This window comes from Pollicipes pollicipes, unplaced genomic scaffold (assembly GCF_011947565.3).
Source record: "Pollicipes pollicipes isolate AB1234 unplaced genomic scaffold, Ppol_2.1 Scaffold_6052;HRSCAF=7182_pilon_pilon_pilon, whole genome shotgun sequence".
Lineage (NCBI taxonomy): Eukaryota > Metazoa > Arthropoda > Thecostraca > Pollicipedomorpha > Pollicipedidae > Pollicipes > Pollicipes pollicipes.
In genome coordinates this window covers 158,951-175,423 of record NW_023596805.1, presented here as the reverse complement: position 1 = coordinate 175,423, position 16,473 = coordinate 158,951, and the positions used below count along the sequence as shown (strand labels likewise).

The window sequence follows — 16,473 nt, the reverse complement described above, 5'->3', positions numbered from 1 at the left end:
TGTTCTTCCAGCAAATATAAGTACCCAAGCTCAATGCGGGGTCCATGATGGATGCAGAGTGCCCGAGAGGTTGACAGAAAGCCCTCCCGACAAGAGTGTCCTTACGTCCCTAGGGCCCTTCGCAAGCGGTCGAGCCCTAACTTGCATACTTGTTTTGTATGACCCCCAGCAGCAACAGCGCAGGACCCCGGAGCGAGTGGAAGGCACCAGAGATCAATGTGAAGGGCCTCTGAGCAACAGAGAGTTCTCCGACAGGTTAACACACGGGGCCCTGGCAGCATCGCTCAGAGCCTTCCAGGCGGACTGGGGAGAACCCGTGAGAGGCCTACCAGCGATCCGAGGTGCCCCGGTGAGCTGACATGCAGTGTCACCGGTAACAGCGCGAAGTATAATGCGTGCATCTTAAAGAGCCCAAAACGTCTTTCACCACGGCCTTCTAAATCAGGCCAAAAAAGTGTTTGCTCATTGGCTCTCCATTGTTACTTGCCATTTTCGGACTCGATTCCCGTTCCTGGCCGGCTGCAGGCCAGAGACGTTCAGTTGGTTTCACTTTGTGTAAAAACCCGCGCCCGCCGGTCAGTTATCAGAGCTCAAAGAAGAAGGGGGCGGGGGGGTGGGGGGGGGATAGGATCCCGTGACCACGGGGACTCCTCTGGATCCGCCGTCGGGGAAATGTCGGGTCAGGGAGGAAGGAATTGTCAAGGGCCGGGGCTAACATGTTTAAAGGACCATGTTTCCGCGAGAAGTGAGCACGCGACCTGTTCTCTATCAATTTGCTTGATATCGAAAAATAATCCTTTGGCGCCCCTCGAAAAAGGACAATATCCGCCGCATTTACGAGCCACTGAACACCATTAAAAATGCACTGATACGCAGCTCGACAATCACATGACATGATGCGAAAATTGGTCGCCGTTGCACTAATGTGGGCCAATGATTCATTGCTCACATGCTGCTCTCACCTCCCAGTTTTCCAGAAGACTGCGGATGGCGAAAAAGTTGACTATCTGGCGACGACGAAATTGAGGAGCGCACTGCATGGCGTCAACAAGCAGAGCGCCAAGATGATGAGCTGACTAATTTTCATGATAGAAAGCCAGACGCCCCTTGACATCCGGTAAGTTCAGGCAGGTCAGGTCAGGTCAGGTCAGGTCAGGACAGAAAAGGACGGGATGGGGCGGGCGGGTTGGGTCGGGTCGGGTCTGGTCTGGTCTAAAGATCGGGACAGGAGACCTCGACTTAACGTCCCCGAGGCCGGCAGGCGACTGTGAGGCGAGCACAACGCACAGTCCTACCGGCTCCACGTCCACGCCTCCATGACCGGCCTCCGGCCACACTCCGCCCGACCCTGGGCCCAGGTGATAACGGGCCGGCGCGACCTGGCTGGCCGCTCAGTGGCTTCACTGCGGTCACAGCGCCAGCTCCAGCACACGGGCGTCAGCACTAGCTCTACGGCACCAGGTCCAGTCACCGGGCATCAGCGCCAGCTCCGGTCGCCGGGCGCAGCACCAGCTCCACAGCGCCAGCTCCAGTCCCCGGGCGTCAGCGCCAGCTCCAGTCACCTAGCAGCACGGGCTGCTCCACGTCTGCCTGCCTGTCCGCCGTCCTGCTGGCGGCCTGCCCGTCGCACTGACGAAATTAAATTACAAATGGAAAACCAGTATTTCGGGCGCTAATGCAATGTTGACGCCCCACAACGTGACCGTCTTGTTCGGCTTACTTGCGGCAGCCTATCGACTTGGGTTTATATCGTTGGCATACATATTTTATGGCATTGGGAGGCGAGACTAAATCACCCTGTCTTTTTACCGTCACACTGTATCGCTCAGCATGCCAGTTTAGCGCCGTTTGGCTTTCAAAACATTTCCAGTAAGTATTTGGATTCCAAGTGAAATGAGAGACGGATCACAGGACCGCTTCAAATGGAAGGCAATGGGGAGGTGTTCTTTTTTGTAATTTCACTAGAACTTATTCCGACCCCGCTTAAAGGAGTACCTTTCGATCAGTCCAAATGGGGAAATGCGCAGCACGCAAGCGCGCCGGAAATAAAGACATGTGGCCAGCTTTCGAGAGCGGCTCGTTACTGCGGAAGAATATCTTGCTTCAGATCGTCTTGCCGCTTTGCCGTTACCTGTTGTCGCGTTAACCTGTTTGTCGCGCATGGCGTGACTGCTGTATAGTTGAGCTTCTCACCGATGACATTTTGAGGGTCCGGTCCGGTCCGGTCCAGTCCAGTATATCAGCCTAGACCCTAATCCACAAATGCCTGTCACGCTTCTGAGCGATTAAACGGGTCCCGTCTCATGTTTGACATGAAATGTGTCTTTTCCTGTTGAGGGATACTCTCAACCGTGTAGAATGACCACACGTGATGAAAGCCAGTAAACCCTGCTGGTTTACTGGATTGTCCCAAAATTGTATGCCTGCAAAAACTGACTATCCACTAGGACACATGCAATGTTATACAGTCAGATAGAAATCGCCCAGTTCAAGAAATAAGAAATTCCGCAACATGAATGGTCCAGTTTTTAAAAATGCCTTCAGCATTGCTGAATCCCCTTTGAAACACAATATGACGCATGTGTCGAGGGGGCTCAGAGGACACAAGATGCCACAGGCGGGCAATGCCACGGGAAAGCACCTTACACTCATGAAAAAGCCTCCATGAAGTTGACCAAGCCATCAGCCACCCACCATCTAACCAAACCTGAACGCTTGCCCCTATCGCGATGCCCATCTTAGTGACCCCTAGCTCGCGTTTTTGGTACTCCATCCTGAAGGACAAGCGGAGTGGACTGGGAGCGGAGCGGAGGTGGGAGTGTCAGTCACTTCCGGTATTGTTTCGATAAAGGCGTGTCGCCGAAATATCAGCCCAGCTATATCTCCATTCTCCTGGTTTTTCTCCGAGGAACAAGTCTTATCTATATCTTGGATTCGGGTCAAAGTCCAGTCCAACATGCTGCCCCACGGCTAAATTAAGCGGGAAATTGCTCTATGACCTCACAAGGTCAACTCAGGGCGACAACCTCGCGTATCCGCATGCGATACACTGTGACTAGCTGTCATCTAGCTTTGCTGGAAAGCATGGAATGTATGAAGTTTGAACATTTAGACCATTTTAAAATGCCGGGAGGTCATATGTGTGCATGTGTGTATATGTGTAGGGGCCATATATCACATCATATCGCAGGCCAAATCGTGCCACGGGAGACGCGCAGTAACGATACAAGGGATGGGAGTGGTTACCATACGGAAACGGAAGATCATTATCAGCACGTAGACGGGGTCAAATGAGGTCTAGGGGCACCTGATGAATCAAGTTAGGTCCCGTGACCCCAAAGTCAGAGACCTGCGATGACCATTATTGACCGACAGGTGCTCCTCGACCAGCTTATGTGCTGAATTGGGGACAGACCATCACTTTTGCTTCGTCGTTATCAAAGTTGTCATTTCCGGCGAACAACTTACCAGTGCATAAAGTAATGTTTTACAGTAATCTAATAACTTGTGATTCACATCATTGACCTGACAACGGTCCGACCCTGCGTCATTTCGTGTCCAAGACGCTAGGAAGCTATAGTGTAATTTACGTGGCGCTCCGTGCATTGGCCCAACACAGCGACTAGAGAAGCCCCCATTCATCATGATTTCACCCGCCTTCAGGTCATCTCCGTGACCTGGCAAGACATCCACTGACCGAAAATCCACCGGTTCCACACCAGTGGAAAGTTCACAAATCTATTAGCGCGGTAAAATCTGCATCACCCTGTCTTAGTTACACGATATTTCTGTCATTTTTAAGCTCGTTTTCATGACGTGGGTGTTGCAGTGAGCTTCTGTAGTCTGCCATACGTCAGCGCTCGTATTTGTCGGACATGATGCGTGAAGCAAAGCTGAAAAATTTCGTAATTTTTCCAAGGCTGCTGCGTGTGCTGCTACCACACTTGTACACCTACCCTTGTCGCCACATCTTGTTGGCTTCTCAACTAACCGGACTTGTGGGAAAAGACTGGTGGATAAGTGATAACGTCGGCCGAGAACATTGCACTGAAGCAAGCAGTGCTGATGTTCTGTCCCAGGCAAGTAAAGCCGAGCGAATGTGCCTAAGTCGATGTTGTTTTGTTCATCGTAACACCGGCGTACCTCACGCCTTCAGACAGACGACCTGCGCCTCCGCACACAAACCAACTGGCGCAGCGTACTCCAGTGACGGAAGCACGCGGAGGTCAGCTGAACGATCTCAGTTCCTCCTGCTCCGCGCCGACCGTTATAGCGTGCTGCCACGTACCCCGTCGCTTCATCGCATGCCGAACATGCCTAGCAGCCCTGTCGCCTTGCAAGAGGGCTGGCGACGTGGGCGACATTCCGATGGACCTGCCGCCGGCCCGCCGTTGAGTGGGCCAGGTCAACAATCCGCCTGTAGGGGTGCAGTTTCGCGAAATCAGTTTGAGGGGGGGAGTGGCTAAGTAGGGAAAATTGACGAGACCCCAAAAAAGGCCAGCAAACGGTTTTCCACGGATTTAATCCACCTTCTCAAAGTCGAGTGGGGACGGGGGAGAGCTGGAGCTCTTTCTCCCAACTGTATAGCAAACTGCAGCTCTGCAGGCATTTTTTTACGACGCTCGAAACATGAGCACCCCATGACAGACCAGAGTGAACTGACTGATAATTTCAATGCTACTTGAGGCATGCACAACCATGCATTTTAAAGTAGAAGTCAGCTGGCTTGGTAAATTTGGTTTCGACCCAATGAGCACAGAAGCAGTTTTTGTTTCCTTCAGTTGGAGAGAAATGGCGCTGAACCAATTCTGAAGCTCACGCATGGTAAGTTCCGGTCTGGTTTCGAAGTCGGCGAGACCTGGCCCGTCAGGGAGCGTGCAGCTCACGTGTATAGTGTCGCCAGCGTAGGAGATGAGGCGACCATGAGTCAAGTAGCCATATAGATCGTTGGTAAACGAAATGAACAAAATTGGACCGACGGTCGAGCCTTGGGGTACACCGCATGACATGGGGGGAGTGAGACGCCCCGCACTCACTATCCGCCCTCGACCGCTTACATAGTTTCATAAACCATCCCACATCTGTAACGCCACACCACCAGTTTGTTGAAGATGACGCTGTGGTCGACGCTATCGAACGCCTTCGACAAATCGATCGTCGTGGCCGACGGTACAAGGCCGCAGTCGGCCTTGGTGACCAGGCGTTCACCTGCGGCGAGCACGGCATCCTTGGTCGAGTGTCGCGGCTTATAAGCATACGGAGATGAATGCAGCAGCGCTGTCCCGTTCGAATATTCCGTCAGCTGTGTGCAAATTACCTATCGTTAGATCTAAACCAGAACACTGAGTAGAGACCTGAGCGTATTATTGGACTAAATGGCACAGACGAGAGCGCACTTACGGATATCGTTGAATATTGGCCTTCAATTCCGTCGATCCAAACCATTCTATTTGCATCGGGAAACGGAAGTGGAATCAGGCCTAAATACTCTACGCCTTTGGGGAATGTCGGTGTCTGCGAGGCCTTCCCATGGGGAGCTATGTCGCACGCGTCATGTTCATCGCATGGGGCGAATGACAGTGTTTCAGCGGCAAACGAACGTTGTGATTTCGTACGCCTTTAGCTTGAATGGTTCACACTTGAAGATATTGATACAAGCACCATGAAATAAGGTTACATAAACTATTAGTATACTTTTAAGTGGAAAAATGCTCTAGACAACACAACTTTAGTTTAGTAAATGTGCACCTCATGACGTCAATGATTGATTACGTCGTCGTACCGTGTACAACATTGATTGAGAGCCAATCGACGACCGTTATATTCGAAAACCGTTCTCACGAACATCTGACACAAACAACTAGACAATTATATTTTTATTGACCTTGATCGCATGGCTAATGGAATGCACGATTTGAATGCCATGATTTCGGCGCCATGGATGCCTGGGTGACCTTGGAACAGTCTCGGGTGCCGGGCCCCGTTCAAAAAGTCTCAGTTCGATAGTCACGGGTCAAAATCACATACAAAAGTGGAGCGCCCCATTTAACGATGCCTCATCCAACCTTGCAATTGTCAAATGCTTTTACAACATCGAATAACTTCCCCGAACCACGTCATTGTGGAGTCAAACGCGGGGCAATAGAGCACTGTGCATTTCAAAGCTCTGTCTAGTAGGCATCAAAATACAGCATACAAGTGCACCAGAATGGGATTAAAGCCAGACTTGGGACGCTGAACGAAAAGTTATGAGTGTTGAGCTTGAGGCATCTTTGGTGAAATTGTGGCCATGAAGTGTAATCGCGTTTACCAGTCATAAGGCGCTTGGATTTCGGTCAACAAAACAGGTTGGTCCTGACCTTGGTGTGACGTTCGTATCTGACGCTAGGTCGATGAAATTTGATCATTTAATTGTTGTGTTGCGCAAGAAAGTATCTCAGAGATGGATTGTTTCGTCTAGCACTTCTTTGTCCCATCAGATTGAACGATTCCTTGAAATTGACTTCGCTGAATTCATGGCCTGATTTGACCTGCCGTAGGCCAGCGACCTTACAAGGTACATCTAGTTTTTTATATCACACGACCCGCTATTCAATTGTCTAGAGTTACGCAAAATTGGGCGCCGTTCGGAAACCATCCCGGAAAAACCCTCGGTGGTCAATTTGACCACCACCCGAGCGCGTGTGGTAATTTCACAGGCATCTAAGCCAAACTGATGTATCTTGTTCTGTGTAAACTTGCAGTATATCCCATTTCACATATCATGACTGATTTAAAGGATTTTGCATCATAATTGATTACATAATGACTCGGTTACTGCGCAGCGAATTAATTATGAACAGTGCCGCGTACTCTACGGGCTCTTGAGTGCTGCCGGGTATGTGACTGGTCAAGGTTTTCACAGGTATGTTAACGTTAGAGCTGAAAATCTGGTTGCGCTTCAACACAGGAAAGCTCAGATTGTTGTCCGATTGCTGCTAGAATATTCGTCATTAATATTTTGTTCATTAATCAATAATTAAAAGTGATAAAAAGTAAATAACAATAAGAACTATTTTCATAACAGATATTCACTAGAAATTTCTGCTAGCGTGACAACACCCCCATTATTTGCTGAGATGTCACCACCCATAAAGTAGACGAAGGAGAAATTACGTTAATTTAGGCACTGTTGTATGACCAGATCATGTCCATTAATTGAGAAATAAATACAACAGGATGAGATAATAGGAGATGTCTGTTATGATGTTGTCACGTGCGCACCTGTTATAACTAGTAAAAAATGTCAGACTCACTGTTAAGAGAATGTCTTACATAAAACATTGCACGAGTTTACCGGCATAGTTCGGCCTTCTCAAAACCGCAAGTTCCTGTGCTTTCCAGATCAAGAGTATCAATATGTGTAAATTATTGGTGGACTGTGCTGAGGGCCTCCCTACCTAATGCTCACCCCACCCAATGAGTGTTTCACATTGGGCCTGGAACGCTTCATTTTGACCACATACTATGTTATTCTTTCGTTTTGTTTCACTTATCAACAGTCCAGTTGTCCTGGCCAAACAATATCTAACTCTGACTTCAGTTATCATCTTCCAGTAACGATAAATGGAAGGCAAGCCAACATTTCCTGGTACATATCAACATTGGTGGTGCAACGTTGGAACTGTCGGCTCGACTCTCTTGACGGACTGTTGGCTCGGCTCTCTTGAAGGACTGTTGGCTCGGCTATGTTGACGGACTGTTGGCTCCGCTATGTTGACGGACTGTTGGTTCGGCTCTGTTGACGGACTGTCGGCTCGGCTCTGTTAAAAGACTGTCGGCTCGGCTCTGTGTTGAAGGACTGTCGGCTCGGCTTTGTTGAAGGACTGTCGGCTCGGCTTTGACGGACTGTCTGCTCGGCTCTGTTGAAGGACTGTCGGCTCGGCTCTGTTGAAGGACTATTGGCTCGGCTCTGTTGACGGACTGTTGGCTCGGCTGTTTGACGGACTGTTGGCTCGGCTCTGTTGACGGACTGTGGGCTCGGCTCTGTTAACGCACTACCGGTTCGGCTCTGCCGGTTCCAGCTCCGCCCGTTTCTGTGCTGGCCCCAGACACGCCGCGGGTGAGGGTTCCCGGTTCAGCAGAGGCCAGCGCGTCTCGTTTCGACAACCCGCTCGCCGCACATGACTCGACTCCCTGCTGACCGCCGCTGAGTTAGGACAGCTCTTACACGTACAACCCACTACACCACTGTGAGATCATCCAATTGGCATGCACGCATCGCGAAGTAACTGGCGAGCCTTTTACAACACCGACACTATCTGCAAGGCGATCGTGGCCCGACCTCCGCCCTGTTCGGGCAGAGGTAAGCAGTGGGCGCGGCAGAGCATCCAGCCGCGGCTGATGCCGCGCATGGCCAGCTCGCGGACCGGTTCTCTCAGCTCCCGGACCCGTCCTCTCAGCGCGACCGGCCGGCGCGCGTCCGCCTGCAAGAGGCACTGCGCAACGGTACATGACCTTTCCCAAATGTCAGTAGGTCGTGAAAAGCCCGCGAGGGGGCGCGTCGGTGCTGCGAATGATGGCATGTATCGCACATCCTGTCAGCCTGCCTCGGCACCAGAGATCGCGGGCTTTTGCAGGTCTGCATGGAGTTCGTGACCGGACCAGCAAGCCCCGTCTAGTGCAGTACGTACCACTCCACCCCGTCTACATCTGTGGGCACGGGTGTGTGCACGATCTGGCAAAGCGAGGGGACAACGGAAGATATCGCTTAAAAGTTTGCCGCGTTGGAGACGCATGAAATTTATGACAGGGCGGAGAACATCGCTTGTTTTTAGTCTTCTTATTTTTGCGTGGGTGCCTGAATTTCGTATTATCTATATTTAAGTCACATGCATACCAAGGCGTGCACACGTTTGAAAAGGGTCACGTGCCCCTCCCTCCCCTGAATGCACCCCTGTGCATAAACATGCGGATTTTAAGGGTGGGAAGCGTGCACAGCCGTCATCAACATCGGTTACTCCTCTTGCCTCTCACATATGCCTTCCTTGCTGGGTTTTTCTGGGCCGAGACAACGCAAAAGTGAAGCCAATCTCCAAGAAATCGCGGAATGGGACCAGTGACGGGTTTGGGTCAGGACGTGCATACATCACGCGTCAAACACCCAGGAACAAAAGAGCGCGCGACAGTCCGGCTCCGAACTAAGGCGCGTGTAAATTGATGCCCATGTCACAATATCCATTCGCGCTCAGTCACAGTCACATGTATCAGTCCTCTCACATCGACAGTCTGGAAGCGAAACCCGAGATAGGTAACGCGGCACGCCAGCTAGGACCTCTGCTTCCGGGTGGGGATTGGGTCGAGGTTGTTACGACGCAACGACAACGCTTATGATGACCCGTGTGGTGTTGTATGGAGTTCCGCAATACATGCATACGAACGCCTGGGGTTATCGAGTATTTTGAGGTCACGACCTGGCTCCGCAGCCCTCGCTCACATTTCAAAGGGGCTCCGAGGGTGCTGAGGGCTGACTGGGCGGCATGTGTTCCCGGGCATCTTCCACGCGTTGCCGGGCACCTTTCATGTGTTGCTCGGCATCTTCCACGCGTTGCCGGGCACCTTTCATGTGTTGCTCGGCATCTTCCACGCGTTGCCGGGCACCTTCCATGTGTTGCTCGGCATCTTTCATGTGTTGCGGGGCATTTTTTCGTGTGTTGCGGGTCATCTTTCGTGTGTTGTGGGGCATCTTTCATGTGTGGCGGGGCATCTTTCATGTGTTGCGAGGCATCTCTCATGTGTGTTGTGACTCATTGCATGAACAATTATGCTAGACGATTAGGCGCAGTCGGAGCCACACATATGGGGACTGGAAATTGAGAAAATGCTTATCAAGATGCCAACAATTTTTCACTTAACATGCGAATTGCTGGTTGTCCCAAATTATTGCTTTCGTTGACGGGCCACACAGCAAAAGCAATACTGCATTGTTACTGCTAATAGTTCCAAGTGCAGCATTAGACCAGTGGAGTGGGCTCCGTAGCACTGTAGGCCAAGCCTTCGGTACTATACCCGCGTAAGCCCACTCAAGTGCACTTAGCCCGCCTCGGCCAAATGGGGCGTCGCGAGGATGCAAGACAAAGCGAAAACGAGGAAAGAAGGCCGGATGGGACGCAGAAGGGCGACAGGTCGGGTCGCCAGGCCAAAGACAGCCGTCGTTGCCGGTATTCCTGGCGAAAACAGAGCACGATCCGTGCTCGTGATCTCGTTCGTTTCTTCGCCCATCGTTTCTCTTCTCGCGACTCCACGCTTTACGACGTGTGACCGAACCACGGTATGGAATCGAAACCCTCTGAAACATATTTTCTAAGCTTCAGCCACGAATGTTTGGATGGATGGGCATCTGGCATCATATGCGTCTTGCGTGAGCTCTAATCTCACCATCCGATCGTAACGCTCCATTTAAACGGGGACTTAATAGTGAACGCCTGGCATGCAGCGGTGTTCAGCACGGTCCACTGTGCCCTCTGACGCTACCTGACCTTAAGCGCGGCGGTCGCCACCGGCAGCGTGCCGTTCCGGCCAGGCGCACATAAGGACTAACTCGACTAAAGGCTTGGATCTAAAAGATGGTCTGGATGGATTTCAATGTCACAAACGCGTAAGTCGGTTTCCGCAACTACGATGCAGACTGGGTGTCTGTACCCCAGAGGTGAACCCAACTCCGATGCAGACTGAGTGTCTGTACCCCTGAGGTGGACCCAACTCCGATGCAGACTGGGTGTCTGTACCCCTGAGGGAAGCCCTGCTACGATGTAGACTGAGTGTCTGTGCCCCTCAGGGGGCCCAGCTTATCTGACCAGCCACGTGACCGATGTTGTCGACGCACAAGTAACTTCAAAAGGCCGAAGTTCCTCCTTTGTTTTGTCGCGTCGCGCGGGAGCACAGAATGTTTTTAACAAGTTTTGAAAAGCTTCAGTAGAAAAAACATCTGGGTGTCATACCTGTCCATAAAATCATGGTTTGCTCACAGCCAGATGGCTGCAATTTTATCAGATCATGCGCCCTTGCAAACACATAATGCGTCTTTATAAATGTGAGACTGGAGATGTATCTGGCGTGCCGGGCCAGCCGCGGTCGGACCTTGGGCCAGCAGGCGCCCACCCGTGGCCGGCGGCGGTAGGGTCACGTGACCGAGCATTGAGGTTAGGGCGGTTCGGGGTACGCCGGGCGGCCGTCGCTGAAGGAGTGTCGTGGCTCGCGCTGCACCGCAAATACAAGATGCAGAAACACAGCCTTTACATAAACATGCATCTGCGAAACGTCTCTAGCCGAACATCGCTGATGAAAGGTGTGTGATTGGAAGATAAATATTGAAAGGTGTTGAAAGTTTTGCACCGTAATCCGTGATTTCACCGCAAACCGTATAAAAAAACTTCGAAAACTCGTCAACGGCATGTACTGAGAAGGGCATGACTGCTGCGGGTCGACGACCACTGCGATGATTGGCAAACAAAAGCCGTTGCTCGTTGACAAACCAGCTGCCAGTGCAAATGCCGGACAGAGCTGTCGTCCCACAATGATAAACGGCGACATTTCGTATCAGAGCGCGTCTGGCCTGCAGCGCAGCGCGGACGTGCCATCCAGCAAGACCCCTCCCCCCCCCACCCCACCCCCCCCCCCCCCCCCCCCGCCGCCGATTCCTGTCATCTCCACATAGAGACGATCACGTAGCAAGACGCGCACGTCCAAATTGGTATATAAGCCAAGACGAGCGTGTCAGACGCATTCGAGGGTAAACGGTTATTCACCAGCAGTGGGTGTTCGTCACACAGCAGCAAAGAAGTGCCGTAGTGTTCTAATCGCACCCTCATCTGTCAAGGTGATCGCTTGTCAGCTTTGCTTGTTCAATCCAGTTCTGCTATACGGAATCTAAATGCATGTGGAGGTGGTACGCAACCGCATCACACGAAATTCGCTTCGGCCGTGGAGCGAGCGCGGTGGCGACGAGGAGGGAGGCGGCAATGGCTCAGCAGATGCGGTGGCTTATCAGATGCAGATGTGGCGCGCGAGACGGGCCCAAGCCTCGTCCGGAGTGATAAATGACCAACGCGTTCGCCGAGTCAGACTTGTCGCGAGACAAAGGAAACAAGAAAATGGCGCGCTTCTGACGGAATTTAGCATAGCCCGCATGAAAGCGGGTCAGAGCAGGTCAACGTCTCTTTCCAAGAGTCAAAGAAAGCGGGCTGAGGTCGAACATGGAATGCATTAATGTTTGCCTACCTGTCGCACTCCCTCCGACCAATAGATCCGATGTCAATAAGACAGCTGGCAGCGCGTCCGGCTGCGTCAGTGTCTGCACCGGCTGCGCCTGGTTTGTAGCAGTTTGTACTGCATGCGATGGGATGGGACCGCATGTATTTTTATCATCGCATTTCATGTTTGAAAAAGGCATAGCATGTCTGTTAGAGGTGACCCTCGATGATCTTTGATCACATCAGGGCCAAGATTTGGCGGAGCGAGGAGAGTACATTGCGCCCATTTGCAGCTTGCTGTTTGAAGCCATGCATGGTGAAAAAATACAAAAAACGGGCCTCAGGAAGGCTCTCCTTGCTGCGCTTAAGCCTGTGAACACCTCGCCCCCGAGGGAGAGACCGATACGTCGTCCACCTGAGATTTTCTAAAAATATATCTTCGACGTGTCGTCTAATCACGCCTTACAGGGAGCATCCGCTTGCATTTTTCATGCATTGGTCGACCAGGTGTGTCGGTATTGTCGGCTTACGGATGAAATCTGACACATTTGACCGGACGTGTCAGGTTTCACAGATTTCGTCGGTGATACCAGCTTTCCTGAAATCCTTTCAGAAAGCTCAAAAGTTAAGCCCAGGTAGCCGCTCCGACAGGAGAAAACCCCCTGGGCTCCCAACCCGCGACTGTGAAAGTAGTAACTTCTGTTAGTTTGGCGTTTCCAACGTATGGGTAACGTGGCATGCGCAACAACGAAATCGCAAAAAATGCTTGTGCAATAAATGGCATGAGGGCTTGTACCCTCTATATAGGGAAAAGGTATTTTTGCTACGTGACGGCCGTTTCCTCCCCGCGAGGTCCACCAAACGTTGTGCCATGGCTTTTGTTCTCTCCCCTACGACGTCTAGCACGGGGCTGTACTCGAAGGGCACTTATTGCTTGCTTGGATGCTTACTTTATCCAACCAGCACTGCAGGCAAAGGGAGGGCACATACCCCTTAGGTTTCGGGGGGCCGGAAAGGGCCCCCGGGACACAATATTAAGGGCGCGAGAGGCCGTGTTTAGGGGCCCCCGCCTGCCGGGCCGGGCACTCCATTGTCAGCCAGACTGCCCTGAACGCTAATCAGGGGTCCCGAGTCGACGAGGGCCTATATGGTCAGGCCTATAGGGCCTATATGAGGCCTATAGGGCCTATACGAGGGCCTATATGGTGAGGTCAGGCACCGCCAGTAGAGTACGGTCGGCTCGGCGGCTGCATGGTCCTGAGGGCCCTTTCCCCAAGTAGGGGCAGAGTCGGAGCCAGCGATTTACTTCCGTCGGGGCTCCATTGCCTCAGGGCCACACAGCACCCTATGGGACCCTGTGTTGGCAAAGGGCCCCGAGGCGGCCAGGGCAGTAGTAGAGGAGACCCGAAGAGCCTGGAGGGCCCATCGGGTCCGACGACCAAGGGCCCGATTGGAGGGTTTAAGGCGGTTATTCAGGGGCCCCGGCCTACAGGAACAGGCCCGTGAATAACAGGCATGGGCCCCTTTGCGTCTATTGGGAACACCCTGAGCCGACATGGGCCTATCTGTCGGTCAGGCACCACCAGTACCGCACAGTTGGCTCCGTGTCGGTATGGGTCCAGGGGCTCACCTCCCAATCAGCTACAAAGCCAGCCCTAGTGATTTACACTGGCCGGGTCCCTGTATCCACCAAAACGTCCAGGATTGCAGCGTTCGGTGTTCACATCGTCCAAAATCGCAACATTCAACGTTCATAACGTCTAGCATGCATCCAATTCCATGCCCATTGGGGGCCTGATGCATGCTCTGCAGCTCCAGTCTTGGGGGCCGCATGCTCCGCTGCTCTCAGTAACACCAGGCACAAATGACGCTGCAGGCGGTTGCAAGCGATACTATCGCGTACATAAGATGCCGATACTTTTCCGGACAGTAATATTCAAACTGAGCACCAGTCCTGACCCGGGGGTCGATGCCCTTTCTGATTTGTTTTTTTTTCTTTTCTTTTCTCTGGTTTTCTGACCTCTGGGTTCTCTGGTTTTGTGAGGACACTTCCTCAGCCCGTTGTGCAATATGTCCCAATTTTCCGCAGCGTCTACGACTTTTTTGTGTTTGTTTCACATCGGGAACGTGCTTTTAGGATTACTTGCCCTGAGACATGGCGGATTTTTAGAAACGCCGCACGGCGACCCACGACTGGCGGGAGAGGCGGGCAGCAATAGACGATTGTACAAACCGCGCTCCGCAACCGCCACGGCTACATTTGTAGATTCCTTCATAGGTTGTTGCTCAAAAAACAAGAACACACGTCATCGTAGGTGTTGTTTGAGAGAAACAAGTGCGAATTATACCATTCCTGGATGGACAGCTCATATAATCTACCTATTACAACGTCCTACGTGAGACCTATCCAACCCGAAAGAATTGGTTTCAAACGTTGCATTCATGTTCATTCAGTCCGCACCGTAATACAATTCTTGAAGGGTAAAGCGTTGCTTTGGTCCCTGCGCCGCCGATGGAGAGAGGGGAACACGCTGGCTGCAGTGCGTGTACTGTCGTGCTGGGTTCAGGCTGTGAGGCATGAGCTGGTATTATGTTATGGCGAATGCAGGTATGGGAAGCACTGTTGCATGTGGCTATATAACACGGCCATTTACGCGGGTTATACATGCGTCGGTTTTCACTTCCGAGCTCAAAGCCATCATCACAACTCTGTTTTTAAATGTTGACGCTAGCGATCCTCATTTGGCTCTTTCCGACACCATGAGCAGCCTCCTGGCTGTTTGCGGCTTCTCCAGGTCGAATCTACTGGTCCAGGACGTTCAGACGCGCCCTACCCGACTGGATGGATCAGGAAAAAAACGGTCTACCGTGTTGCGGGGATCTATGGAAAGTCGAGTCACGCGGGGATCTATGGAAATGATCTTGCTGGCGCGGCAGCGAATCGCAATACGACTGGGACACGCACTCCTGTAATACCGCAACCAACTCAGGACACGTATGCCGTAGTGTCGTCTTTTATGCTGGAGCGATGGCGGCGCACCACTAGGACTGCTGAGCGTCAACAAGCTGAAATTAGTGAAACCCCGTATCGGACTGTGGCAGTCGTGTTTCCGCAACAATAGGAGGGAGGAACTTGCCCTGTGCCAACGACGCATATGACACACATATGCACACACCGCCATGGCATTGACTGGCGACAGACCGCTCTGCGGTCGATGCTGTGACCCACTGACTGCGCATCATGTGCTTGTCGCTTGCCACCACCTTGCTGCAACGCAAGTGCAGATTGTCGCCACCATGCCCGGAGTCGCGCACTATTTTACTTTTTAAGAGACTGTTCGCAAGCTATCACCGAAATTACCTCGGCAACAGCACCATTGCACAAAACATACACTTTTCTGTTATCATGCTCAATGCGGTAATCACTCAACCATTCAACGAATGCTATGCGTTGCCGTTATTGCAGTAGTCAGCGCGGTGTTTCGTGCCGTCGTCGTAGCCCTCCCCAGCGGGGACCAATTTCCTGACACCTATTTCGTTTTGTTGCGGGAGACACCGTAGCGCGGTGTGCCGCGCAGGATGGCCCCTGAAAATGGCGATATTTGGTTCCTGAGATCACTGTTCCACGGCCTGAGTGAGGACGATTTTTCATATACACTGAGTTTACTACCAAAAAGATCTGATTTTACGTCACGTCATTTGCCGAGGTTGATAACAACGAAAGCAGCTATGCCGAATAGCAGTGCAGAAATGCACTACACATGCACTTTCTCGGGGTACTTGTATGGGTAACGTTTACGTGAGCCCATGTGCGTAGAGTGCTTGCCTGAAAGCCGACTTGAATTAGTCTTGCTGCTGTCACAATAACGACATCAAACCATCAATGGTGCCATTTATGAGTGTAGTCAATCGAAATGTTTACATTTTATGAGAAAGAAGTGAAGTGTTGTATTTTATGTTACGAGGACGATGCTAACATGCTTATCATTGTCATTATCAGACAGATTGGAGTACAGTGGCTGCCATCGGTCCACATGAGAATACGATATTACCTCGATAGTAATTTTTTGTTCTAGAGCGGTTAGTTTCCGGTCCCCTTCACCAATGAAAGGGTGAGTTTAGGTCGTTTTAGACACTCGCTCTTTGCCCCTGCAAGGGATGGATTACGAGGGGTAAGGGTGACTGCTGCAAGGGTAACGAGAGCAGTCAAGGATTGATAGGTGCACTCCATAAAAACTCTGCA

The 16,473-nt window shown here is 51.7% G+C and overlaps 1 protein-coding gene across 1 annotated transcript in view; it reads right to left on the bottom strand.

The window, feature by feature from the left end:
* LOC119104666 (uncharacterized) overlaps positions 1 to 16,473 on the bottom strand; it is a 47,326-nt gene that overhangs the window by 7,183 nt on the left and 23,670 nt on the right. Inside the window, exons 3-4 of the mRNA XM_037228387.1 lie at positions 8,324 to 8,465; positions 5,096 to 5,208 (exon numbers count right to left, since the gene is read on the bottom strand). Of these exons, the coding sequence (XP_037084282.1) occupies positions 5,096 to 5,208; positions 8,324 to 8,465 (255 nt within the window). The remainder of the gene's footprint in view (positions 1 to 5,095; positions 5,209 to 8,323; positions 8,466 to 16,473) is intronic.